The following is an 11881-nucleotide window of genomic DNA, read 5'->3' on the forward strand; positions in this document are numbered from 1 at the left end:
TACCGCTTTCCCTTCCTCGAGCCAGCTGTTCGGAAAGCCCTGTGTTTCGTCCCTGCGGCGTACGCTTGCCTTCGAGGTGCCAGATTGGCCACTGCAACTGTAAGCCGTGAAAGCAGGACCAGTGCCAAAGTGCATTGGGTTCCCAGTAGATGCTGCCAAATTAGTGCCTAAGAACCAAGGGCAGTCACCCGTGGGTGTGATCGGGGTGCTGGCTTGATTCGAGCCTCTATGCGTGGTCCAGTTAGCAGACGAACCCAACGGCAAGCTGAGGAAAGTAGGCGCCTTCATGTTGGTCTCGCGAATGGGATCCTGCGATCTTGGCGCGCAGTTTCCCTTCTTCAGATTGAGGGAAAGAGTGGTGGTGGATAACCTCTCCAAGCCGCCATTTCCCCACCTCTCTCTTTGCTGGATCGTTCTTGTCTTGTTAGTACACTGTGAGTCCGTAGGGATTCCCTTCGAAGGGTGCGGACACACTCCGTTGCTCGTCTTCAGGCTGTCGAGTCTGCAGAGTTTGGGGATGTTTTCAGAGTCTGATGGAGAAGATGGCTGGTTTTGTCTCTCCGAGTAGACAGACTTGATGTCAAGGGAGAAGGAGCACTTGAGCCGTTTGTTTTGAAGGATTCGTTCGGTGGACAGGTTTAGGGAGCTTAGGTCTTTCTGCAGCGAGGTAGGCGACGGAGGCTTTATGCTGATCTCTGTAGTTTGAGGACTCCTCTGGTCACGGGGATCGCTCTCCATCTGTCGGACATCTGCCGACTCTTCGGTCGGTTTCCCTGATATCCGTATGGGATCACAAGGCAGACTCTTCTTCATCTGCAGGCCTCTCTCGAACTCCAGAAGTTGACCCAAGAAGTTGAAATTTGGAGATATTGATGGCCGACGGTCCTTCACAAACCTACAGGAATGTCAGATGTGAAAAAATCAATTTAATGCTTGAATACAACTGGTTTCCCTAAGTCCTGTCTAGAATCAAGATCCTGTCAGGCAAAAATATCGTTTTTGTTTTTTTACTGGTCAATTTTGAGATTTTGGGATATTTGTCTTCAATAACATGTCTTCTTTCAGACTTGTGGTGAAAAAAAGTCAGAAATACATATTTAGGTCTTTATTTGACTACACTTTGTCTGTTTACGTCTGTAGATTTCTCAGAAATTCAACAAAAGTTGTCGTTATAAATCATCATGATCCCCGATCTCTGTCTCCTGTCATATCACACACCGTTAGAAAGCTCACTCTCTCCAGTACAATGCTGTCGGATCCAAATATGGTAATTTCCTTTTTATCAGCAACCAATCGTGAAAGTAAAAGGGCTGAAAGCGCAATCTCATTGGCTGATGATAAATCTTTAAAGCCCGTTTTCTCAAAATGACTTTTCTCTCATTCTCCAAGTCTGAAATATCCTCTTCAATCGCACCGATATACACCAAACCTTCCAGTCTTGTGCCTAGTTATATTATGAGGACATTTACAGAGAGATTTGTAAATATATTATTCCTAGCCTGATTTATATAAAATTTTATTCCAAAAAAACATGTCGAAAATATATTTTTTAAGGCTATTGACATATTCTGATTTACAGGATAACAAAAGTAGATATCCTTAAATCCCTCTGTATTTTTTCCCATCTAATATGTGAACACAATGAACAAATAATTTTGAACCTGGCTTTATCCAATACTCAGATTTCGTTTTTTTTTTTTTTATATGCAAATTAGCGCATATTTACTTAGATATTGCCTAATTTGCATATTTAAACATTAAATTACAGAAAACTTGTAATACATTTGTTTCTCATCTTAATGTAGGTAATCAACTGGGAAAGTTTCATGGTGATATCTGATAGTTAAAAAATGCACCCTATTCACCTGTCGTGTCTTGCCTTAATGTTAATTTCAACATTTACTAATACATTATTAAAATCAAAGGTTGTATTTGTTAACATTAGTTAATGCACTGTGAACTAACATGAAAAAAACAATAAATAGCTGTATTTTTATTAACTAACATTAACAAAGATTAACTAACAAATCTATTGCTCATTGTTAGTTTGTGTTAGTTAATACATTAGCTAACTAATGTTAACTAATTAACCTTATTGTTAAGTGTTACCGATACATTAATTACATTTCTGATGGTCTTGGTCTAGCTAGTGGACCGACATAGACTGGTAAACAGCATGGTTGACCAATGAAGGCTTGCTGATTAAACTAGTTAAGAATATCAGCGTCTCCTAATGAGTCCGATTGACTGGATTAACTGGATCCAAAACACCACATCTGCTAGATGCCATATTTCATTGATGCAAACATTAGTTTTTTAGTTTCTGAACGTCCATAGAGCTTTACCTGTAGGCATCATCTGAAGACAGGCCCATGGTTTTCATGATGTAGGCAATGGCAATGGTTGCAGAGCGGGATATGCCAGCCAAGCAATGGACGATGACTCTGCAGTTTGACACCTTGGCTTTGTCTGTGGATAGAGAGAAACAGCAAACTGGTCAAAAGCAGTTCCCCTGTTGAATTGCACACAAAGCATGAGGTGATCTCATTCGCCCACCTCAACTGCTGACATCACTCATACCTCCCTCAAATGCTGATGCACAGATGGCTTGTGTTAACCAAACCTCAAACCAGTGAGGATCTAGCGTCTAACTTGCCTTCTAGAATACTCTATTGTCCATTCAGCAAACTTAAACTGCAGTTCATCGACTGGCCACTAGAGACCGGCTCCAGAAGAGAGTCAATCCCATAGACCTCCATGTTAATATTCCCAACTTTACAGCAGAACAAAACATGTTTACAGGCTGGTACAAAAAGTGGTTTTGGTCTATATAGCTAATTTTCCCCTTCATGACGACTGTGAGAGGGGTGAATATTTTATAACTCATCCGTTTAAATTATATTAAGCCTTAAATTGTTGCATAATTAAGGGCGTGGCCACTTGAGTGACAGGTGGATTGCCGCTGATGTCACTACTAGCCGTTTGTCTGCTGTCTGTCAGCGTCAAGTCACCTGAGCTAATCCGCCTCGCTGCCCAGTTTCGTTTATCTGGGAGTGACGCGCGGCCAAGATGGCGACGGCCGGCTCCGCCCACTTTGGGCTTCAGAAATGCTCTTCAGAAACACTACGGGTGACGTCACGGACACTACGAACATATCTTTTTACAGTCTATGGTTCTTACCAATGAACTCGTTGGTTTTGTCCAACCAAGGACTAAATGCTGATGCACAGATGGCTTGTGTTAACCAAACCTCAAACCCGAGAGGATCTAACGTCTAACTTGCCTTCTAGAATACTCTATTGTCCATTCAGCAAACCATATAGTCTTGCATTCTTACCAATGAACTCGTTGGTTTTGTCCAACCAGGGAAGCAGCTTCTCACAGTAGCTGTCGTTGACGGGAATGCGCATGAAGTGGTTGTCGCTGATGAAGTCGGGTTTGGGACAGGTGTTGCTGGCATTCAAGACATATGTGATACCATTCTGAGTCATCAGTTCCTGTTAAAAGATGGAAGTTTTGCATAAGTTGATGCCGACAGACTAATTCCAAAGAATTCCACAGACAGTTTCCGACATCTTCCGTGAGCAGATTCCAGCTGTGCCAGAGTCTGTTCGTCAGGCTTGCTGAAGCTCTTGTAAATGAGAGAGATATGTAGACAGATAGTATGTCAAGAAAAAATGTTTCGTGTCAACTTGACAGGGCTAACATTTAAATCAACCCAACATCAATGAAAGTATTTTCTGGAATGTGTTCACTTGCCTGTTATCTAAGTAAGTGATGAGATGCGATACACTTCAATCATTCGACGGTATGTGCAAACACCCTCCAGGTAGAAGAAAACTATTCCTGGTTATCTGATGATGCCTCATGAATTTGTTATGTCTGAGCAACACACACTGAAAGCATTTCCTGACTGCAAATTTGACTCTCTTCTGACCATCTTAAACAATCTCTCTTTTGTAAAATCATATTTTTCCTTTTGCTATTGGGGCAAATGGGAAGGCAAACATTTTATTTGTTGTGTTTTCTGTTGACCACTACAGAATCAAACCCAATTATGCACTCTGAAAAAATGCAGGGTTGTTTTAATCCAAATTTGGGTCAAATATGGACTAACTCAACCATTGGGTTAAAAAATGTAATTTAAAAATTCAACCCAATGGCTGGGTTTGTCTAGCCTGGCTCCACCCTCCAACATACTTCCGCTCAATTTTCATTTTCCTTCAGAACTACGTCTGGGATTGTGGTGTATTATTGGGTTTTCTCCAGTCAATTTTTTACCGGTCCAATCAGTGAACAGAGGGAGTGGCTGAGAACGATGACGTTGAGGTCGTGCGCTAGTTTGAGTCGTCATACGTCACGACCAGACGTTAGCGATTGGTTATGGCAGATCCAGAGTGACTCTGGGCAGATCCAATAGTTTTAAACTTCAACTGAGGACCCGCCTTCAAGGAAGTTAACGCTTGTCAATGAAGAGAGGCCAGACTCTCTGTACAAATGAAATGTACGAGAGTCTGGTAGAACCAGGCTAGGGTTTGTCCATATTTGACCCAAAATTGGGTTAAAAGTACCCAACATTTTTTTAGATGACTTCCCCTTCTGAAAACCCCTGTATTGGTCTTTTTTTTTAGGTCCACCAACCTTATTGAGGACGTCCCTCTGCGAGCCCAGGTACAGGTGTGGCAGGATCCGGGTGGGGCCGATGTTGGCCACAGGTAAGCAGGGCTGGGACAGGCTGAGAGGGACAATAGTGGCTGGTTTACTCTCACACAGGTCTGGGAAGCAAGAAGAGAAAGCTGCAAAGCCCCCTGCAAGAGTACAGAGAAGAAGATAACTGTTTTAGGACCAGTTATATAATATTATTTGATTCAGTATGCGAACACATTTAGGGCAAACCAATATAGCAACAACCATGTATTTCTCCCCTCGTGTGCATGCACATTGAGTCTCATTCACAAGTGGATTATCCATATTTATACTTCTCACAGAAAAAATTCTGCCTAATTCACGATATGTGTGTGGATTTTTTTTCCTAAATTAATGAAATATCTACAGGTGAAACAAAAAAAAATGAGAATATGGTGCAAAAGTTCATTTATTTCAGTAATTCAACTTAAAAGGTGAAACTAATATATTATATAGACTCATTACATGCAAAATGAGATATTTCAAGTCTTTATTTCTTATAATTATGATTATTATGGCTTACAGCTTATGAAAACCTTTTCACAATATTCTAATCTTGAATTTTGGGTTTTCATAAGCTGTAAGCCATAATAATCATAATTATAAGAAATAAAGGCTTGAAATATCTCATTTAGCATGTAATGAGTCTATATACTATATTAGTTTCACCTTTTAAGTTGAATTACTGAAATAAATGAACTTTTGCACCATATTCTCATTTTTCCAGTTTCATCTGTATGTATAAAATTAGAACGAACGTTATTAATGATTCATGATTTGTTTGTGAAAATGTTAAAGTGAATTAGACCCATTGTTCTTAAACACACACACACACACACACACACAGTTTGCTGTAAACTCAATCACCTACAGTAAGAATGGAATAATACAATGAAGGGGTTTTCCAAACATCCTAACCGACTGAATTACACATGAACCCCAAACACACACACACACACTCCACAGGGGCCAACAAGCCTTTCCGGCGCAGCAGAAATATCCTGTCGTTTCTGTTCCTCTTAAGCCACACAGGCATATCTAGAACACTTGGCGTACGGTAGATGACCCTCCACCAGGATGAAGAATACCGTGGAATATTTTTACACTCCCTGAACCAATGTTTACTTTTTCACTCGAGCAAACCGTTCTGTAACTGACAGATACTACGGTCTGCACTGCTGCGAGAGCGGAGAATCCCTCTCTGAAAAGGAAATGAGAAAAGCGACGGAGCGGTGAAAGCCGAGACATGCCACTTTACAAGGCAGATTGTGTGTCAGTGTCAGATTCTCTGATTCTCTGCTCTCCTGTTCCTGAATGATCTCATCTCCTCTCCCAGACGCTCACAGTGGGAGCGAGGCAGGAACACTGACACCCAACCAGAACTCAGAGGAAGCACACACACACACACGCGCACATACACACAGAGAGAGAGAGAGAGACATAGACACACAGACACACACACACACACACACACACACACACACACACACACACACACACACACACACACACACACAGACAGACACACACACACACACACACACACACACACAGAGAGAGACATAGACACACACAGACATACACACACACACACACACACACACACACACAGACACACAGAGAGAGAGAGACACACACACACACACAGACAGACATACAGACACACACACAGAGAGAGAGAGAGACACACACACACACACATACACACACAGAATACACACAGAGACACACAGACGCACGCACACACACACACACACACACACATGCGTGCCACTCTGAGACACATACATGCAAATCAAGATGAGAGAACGACTGATTATGAAACAAAATAGGCAAGGCAAGTTTATTTATATAGCGCATGATGATACATTGATAAACTTATATATCTGGTGTATCATATTTTTTCACAACTCCAGTTTAACTCTGAGATTGTCCTACGGTGATTACACTGTGTCTGTAAATAATAAATTAATTAGGAGCAAAGTTAGCAGCAAAAGATGTTTGAATATGAAGGATAAAAAGCAGATGAGCTCATGGGCATGAAGTAAGAGTCTCTCTCTCTGTGTGTGTGTGTGTGTGTGTGTGTGTCTCTGTGTGTGTGTGTGTGTGTGTGTGTGTGTGTGTGTGTGTGTGTGTGTGTGTGTGTGTGTGTGTGTGTGTGTGTGTGTGTGTGTGTGTGTGTGTGTGTGTGTGTGTGTGTGTGTGTGTGTGTGTGTGTGTGTGTGTGTGTGTGAAGGTTGACCTCTCATTTATTTATTCATTCATCAGTCCATTCATTTATCCTGCCATCCACCCGATCCACACACACACTCACGCGATCCACACACACACTCACGCGATCCACACACACACTCACCCGATCCACACACACACTCACCCGATCCACACACACACTCACCCGATCCACACACACACTCATTCACAGCAGATCAAGAGTTCTGGACTTTTCAGCCGCATGACATCATTCAGCAAAGCCATGAGATCTGCTGTGTGAGTCAAACCAAACAGAGCCGTTCACACGAGTCACACACACATGACATCAGGACCGGTCTCGTCACGGAAAAAAAGTGCCAGTGTTACTCACATTACACCGGTGTAACCTCGAGCCGTTGACTTCATGCTGAGAGCTTATCAAGTGTACCAGGAAGCGGTTTTAAAATCTCCCTCGGGTGAAGATCATATAAAAGAGCGAGTGAATAAAATTGTCGAGTTCACGCGCGTGATCATAGGTAACTAAACCTATAAGCGTAACAATCGACAATCGACTACTTTGGACTTCGACCGAAAACAGGAAGTAAATACAGGTCTGTGCACTGGCTGAAATAACTCATTTTTATTAATATCTTTCACATCTACTGCAGTCAGATTCACCGTGTTCACTCTGAAGGAATCACTCAACATGGCTGGACACTTGTAATGACATATCAAGGATGTTAAGAGGATAAAAGCAGGTTTAAAACGTGCCCCATTGAAGTCAACAGGGTGCACATTTTAAAAAGAGGATAACACAGTGTGGGCAACACCGATTTTTGTCGTTGTTCTCTGTATTATTGACAGCACACAAATTTACTAAAAAATGAGCTCAATGTTAAAATTGACCAGAGTTCTCCTTTAACGAGCGCCTGTTCCTTTAAGGCCTGATCCCAGTTCCAGCTATTAACAGTCACCGCCAAGCAGGATGACATCATCGCTCAACGCGCGGGTGGCCAACAGGCACGCACACACACACACACACACACACACACACACACACACACACTCACACACACTTCTGACCAGCCCCTGTACGAGGTGAACATGCTCTGACACGATCATGACATCACAGCCCGCAGCTCCAGTCTCGCGGCTCGTGCACACGCATGAAGAGCTCAGGGAGACAGTCACACACACACACACACACACACACACACACACACTGCATCAGTGCAGACCGGGTTGGCTAACATTCCTAACGCATGATGTCAGCGAGCCCGGAGCTGCCGGACAGACGGGAGGAGTAGACCTCTGCATCACTGATCTCACTGGACTGATTACAACTCTTTATACATTTAGTTTTGCATAAATTTCAATAAATTGCAAAACCTCAACAAGTGATTTATCAACTCCACAAAAATATGTTTTGGTTTTCCTGAACATCTGGTTTGAAATAACCAAGTGAAGTCGCATTAATGTAAAGTAGCCTAAGTAATGTGTCGAAGTAATAAATGAAAATGTCAGTGTTGCAGAAATCATGAATTATGAAAGAAATTCAGCGGTAAAACAATGGTGTCATTATTCAGCTCACGTCAGTTCAGTGACCACAGATATTAAAGCTTCTGAGTGTGGGATTTAGGGAAGAGCAGCACTGGAGATCTCAGTGAACACGCCAGAGATGCTCGGCAGACTGTGCTGCTGTTAATCCTGACGCAAAAGGGATTCAAACCAAAGCAGTTTCTGTGTGTGTGTGTGTGTATCTCTCTGTGTGTGTGTGTGTGTGTGTGTGTGTGTGCTTGTTTATGTGATTTATGAGGACACAAATGTGTATAATGACATGTGTATTACACTGGTATTACAACTTAAACGTGTTTTATGAGGACATTTCATGATTCCTCGTAATTCAAATAGCTTAAAAAACATAAAAAAACAATGTGTTATAAAAAATGCAAAATGTTTCCTGTGATGGGCAGGTTTAGGGATAGGGGCAGTGTGTGTGTGTGTGTGTGTGTGTGTGTGTGATGGGCAGGTTTAGGGATAGGGGCAGTGTGTGTGTGTGTGTGTGTGTGTGTGATGGGCAGGTTTAGGGATAGGGGCAGTGTGTGTGTGTGTGTGTGTGTGTGTGATGGGCAGGTTTAGGGATAGGGGCAGTGTGTGTGTGTGTGTGTGTGTGTGTGATGGGCAGGTTTAGGGATAGGGGCAGTGTGTGTGTGTGTGTGTGTGTGTGTGATGGGCAGGTTTAGGGATAGGGGCAGTGTGTGTGTGTGTGTGTGTGTGTGTGTGATGGGCAGGTTTAGGGATAGGGGCAGTGTGTGTGTGTGTGTGTGTGTGTGATGGGCAGGTTTAGGGATAGGGGCAGTGTGTGTGTGTGTGTGTGTGTGTGATGGGCAGGTTTAGGGATAGGGGCAGTGTGTGTGTGTGTGTGTGTGATGGGCAGGTTTAGGGATAGGGGCAGTGTGTGTGTGTGTGTGTGTGTGTGTGTGTGTGTGTGTGTGTGTGTGATGGGCAGGTTTAGGGATAGGGGCAGTGTGTGTGTGTGTGTGTGTGTGTGTGTGTGTGTGTGTGTGTGTGTGTGTGTGTGTGTGTGTGTGTGTGTGTGTGTGTGTGTGTGATGGGCAGGTTTAGGGATGAGGGCAGTGTGTGTGTGCGTGTGTGTTTGTGTGTGTGTGTGATGGGCAGGTTTAGGGGCAGTGTGTGTGTGAGTGATGGGCAGATTTAGGGGCAGTGTGTGTGTGAGTGATGGGCAGATTTAGGGATAGGGGCAGTGTGTGTGTGTGTGTGTGTGTGTGTGTGTTTGTGTGTGTGTGTGTGTGTGTGATGGGCAGGTTTAGGGGCAGTGTGTGTGTGTGTGTGTGTGTGTGAGGGCAGGTTTAGGGGCAGTGTGTGTGTGTGTGTGTGTGTGTGTGTCTGTGTGTGTGTGTGTGTGTGTGTGTGTGTGTGTGTGTGTGTGTGTGTGTGATGGGCAGGTTTAGGGATAAGGGCAGTGTGTGTGTGCGTGTGTGTTTGTGTGTGTGTGTGATGGGCAGGTTTAGGGGCAGTGTGTGTGTGTGTGTGTGTGATGGGCAGGTTTAGGGGCAGTGTGTGTGTGTGTGTGTGTGTGATGGGCAGGTTTAGGGGCAGTGTGTGTGTGAGTGATGGGCAAATTTAGGGATAGGGGCAGTGTGTGTGTGTGTGTGTGTGTGATGGGCAGGTTTAGGGGCAGTGTGTGTGTGTGTGTGTGTGTGATGGGCAGGTTTAGGGGCAGTGTGTGTGTGTGTGTGTGTGTGTGTGTGTGTGTGTGCGATCTGTAGTATTTAGGGCCTTGCTTAGGGAGCTTACAGAAAGCATGCTAAATGTGTTCGTGGGGACATGATCCTGCAGAGTTCAGGCACAGTGAGATTGATCGTGTGGCACAATGTCATATTTCAAATCTCACAGTCATCAGGTTTCCATATTTCTGCTGCTGATGTCAGCGCATGACAGATTGAAGGCAATTACAATCTGCTGATATACTTTAGCAAATCTTCTGTTGGCAAACTCGAAATCAGAAACGTGAGAGTCGCAACACAACAGAGTTCATCAAATAACACACATATGCAAGACCCACATTTGCATTTTTATTTAATTTAAAATGTTCAAATACTAACATATATTAATATTAATAAAATATCAGTGACAGAGACCTAAACAAAGACAAAGTTTGCCTACTCTTATATACAAACAAAATAGTTATGTAAAGTGCAAAAAATGCTTAAATCACGTTTTATGGTTTTATTTAGGATATATTTAAACATTTTTTATGTAATATTCTAGTCATTTATAAACAATAATTATTTGATTTAAATTGATTTTTTATTAAATTTAATAAAATTACATTTTAATATATATAATTATTTTGTCATATATAATGTATTTATATTATCTACTTTTAAGAATAATTAATATTGATCATATAATATATTCTAATAAAATTTATTTATTAAAAAAATAATTATATTAAATTGTTACCTTTTTTTATTTTATATTCCTATAATTACCTCCTGTTTGCATTAACTTTGAGTTTGCTCAGTGAATGGTCGTGTGTTTAAATTAAGTTTGAGATCGAAACTCATGACGGCATGCGACTAAACATCGACTGACACCCTGAAGACACTTGTCATCGTGTCCAAACATGAGGAGGAGGTCACTGAGATGCAATAACATGAAGCGAACAGGACACACACACACACACACACACACTGAAAACCACATGATGCATTCTCACACACTCCCATAACTACACTAACAGAGTGGAAAAGTACAAATTCAAGGCAGATGAATCACAAATAACCAAAAAGGTGCATGCAAAATCTTACTGTATAACTAAATCCCAAACACACACACACACTCTCTCCAAGCACACACACTCTCCAGCTCACCTCTCAGATCTCGCCCTTCTTTAATGCGCCTGACGCGCATCTTCAGCCTCATCTCGCTCTCGTGCATGTCTGCCGGCGGAGAGGATCGGCAGGGCGTCCAGGACACGCGGGAAACCTGCAGGAAATCCGCACAATCCAGCCGAGCTCGGAGGAGCGCCGAGACACCGAGACACTGATGTCAGAGAAGCCTTTGTGCTCCAGCGGCCGCGCGCTCTTTCCTCTCGTGCGCCTTTTCACTTCTGACTATCCGAGCGAGCGCGCGCTCCTGCCTCTCTAATGTTGCGCCTCCTCCCCCTCTCTCTCTCTCTCTCTCTCTCTCTCTCTCTCTCTCTCTCTCTCTCTCTCTCTCTCCTGTGTTCAGTAATAGCTCATGTGTAAGGCATGCAACCACATTCCTGACTCATCAGACAACTATGCGGCCACTGATGGGGCCAGAGCCGCTCAGAGGGAAGAGTGTGTGTATGTGTGTGTGTGTCTGTTTATGTGTGTGTGTGTGTGTGTGTGTGTCTGTAAGTGTGTGTTTGTGTATCTGTGTGAGTGTGTGTATCTGTGAGTGTGTGTGTGTGAGTGCGTGTGTGTTTGTGTATCTGTGAGTGTGTGTGTGT

General features: G+C 43.0%; 1 protein-coding gene across 1 annotated transcript in view; it reads right to left on the minus strand.

Moving 5' to 3' along the window:
• The window catches only part of dusp8b (dual specificity phosphatase 8b), a 12644-nt gene extending 1019 nt beyond the window's left edge, over positions 1–11625 (minus strand). The window contains exons 1-5 of the mRNA XM_079620608.1: positions 11277–11625; positions 4642–4808; positions 3338–3497; positions 2346–2469; positions 1–895 (exon numbers count right to left, since the gene is read on the minus strand). The exon at positions 1–895 is cut by the window's left edge and continues 1019 nt beyond it. Of these exons, the coding sequence (XP_079476734.1) occupies positions 1–895; positions 2346–2469; positions 3338–3497; positions 4642–4808; positions 11277–11343 (1413 nt within the window). The 5' untranslated portion in view covers positions 11344–11625. The remainder of the gene's footprint in view (positions 896–2345; positions 2470–3337; positions 3498–4641; positions 4809–11276) is intronic.
• Between the last annotated feature and the right edge of the window lie 256 nt (positions 11626–11881).

Source organism: Phoxinus phoxinus (assembly GCF_949152265.1).
Source record: "Phoxinus phoxinus genome assembly, chromosome: 8".
NCBI classification, from domain to species: Eukaryota; Metazoa; Chordata; class Actinopteri; order Cypriniformes; family Leuciscidae; genus Phoxinus; species Phoxinus phoxinus.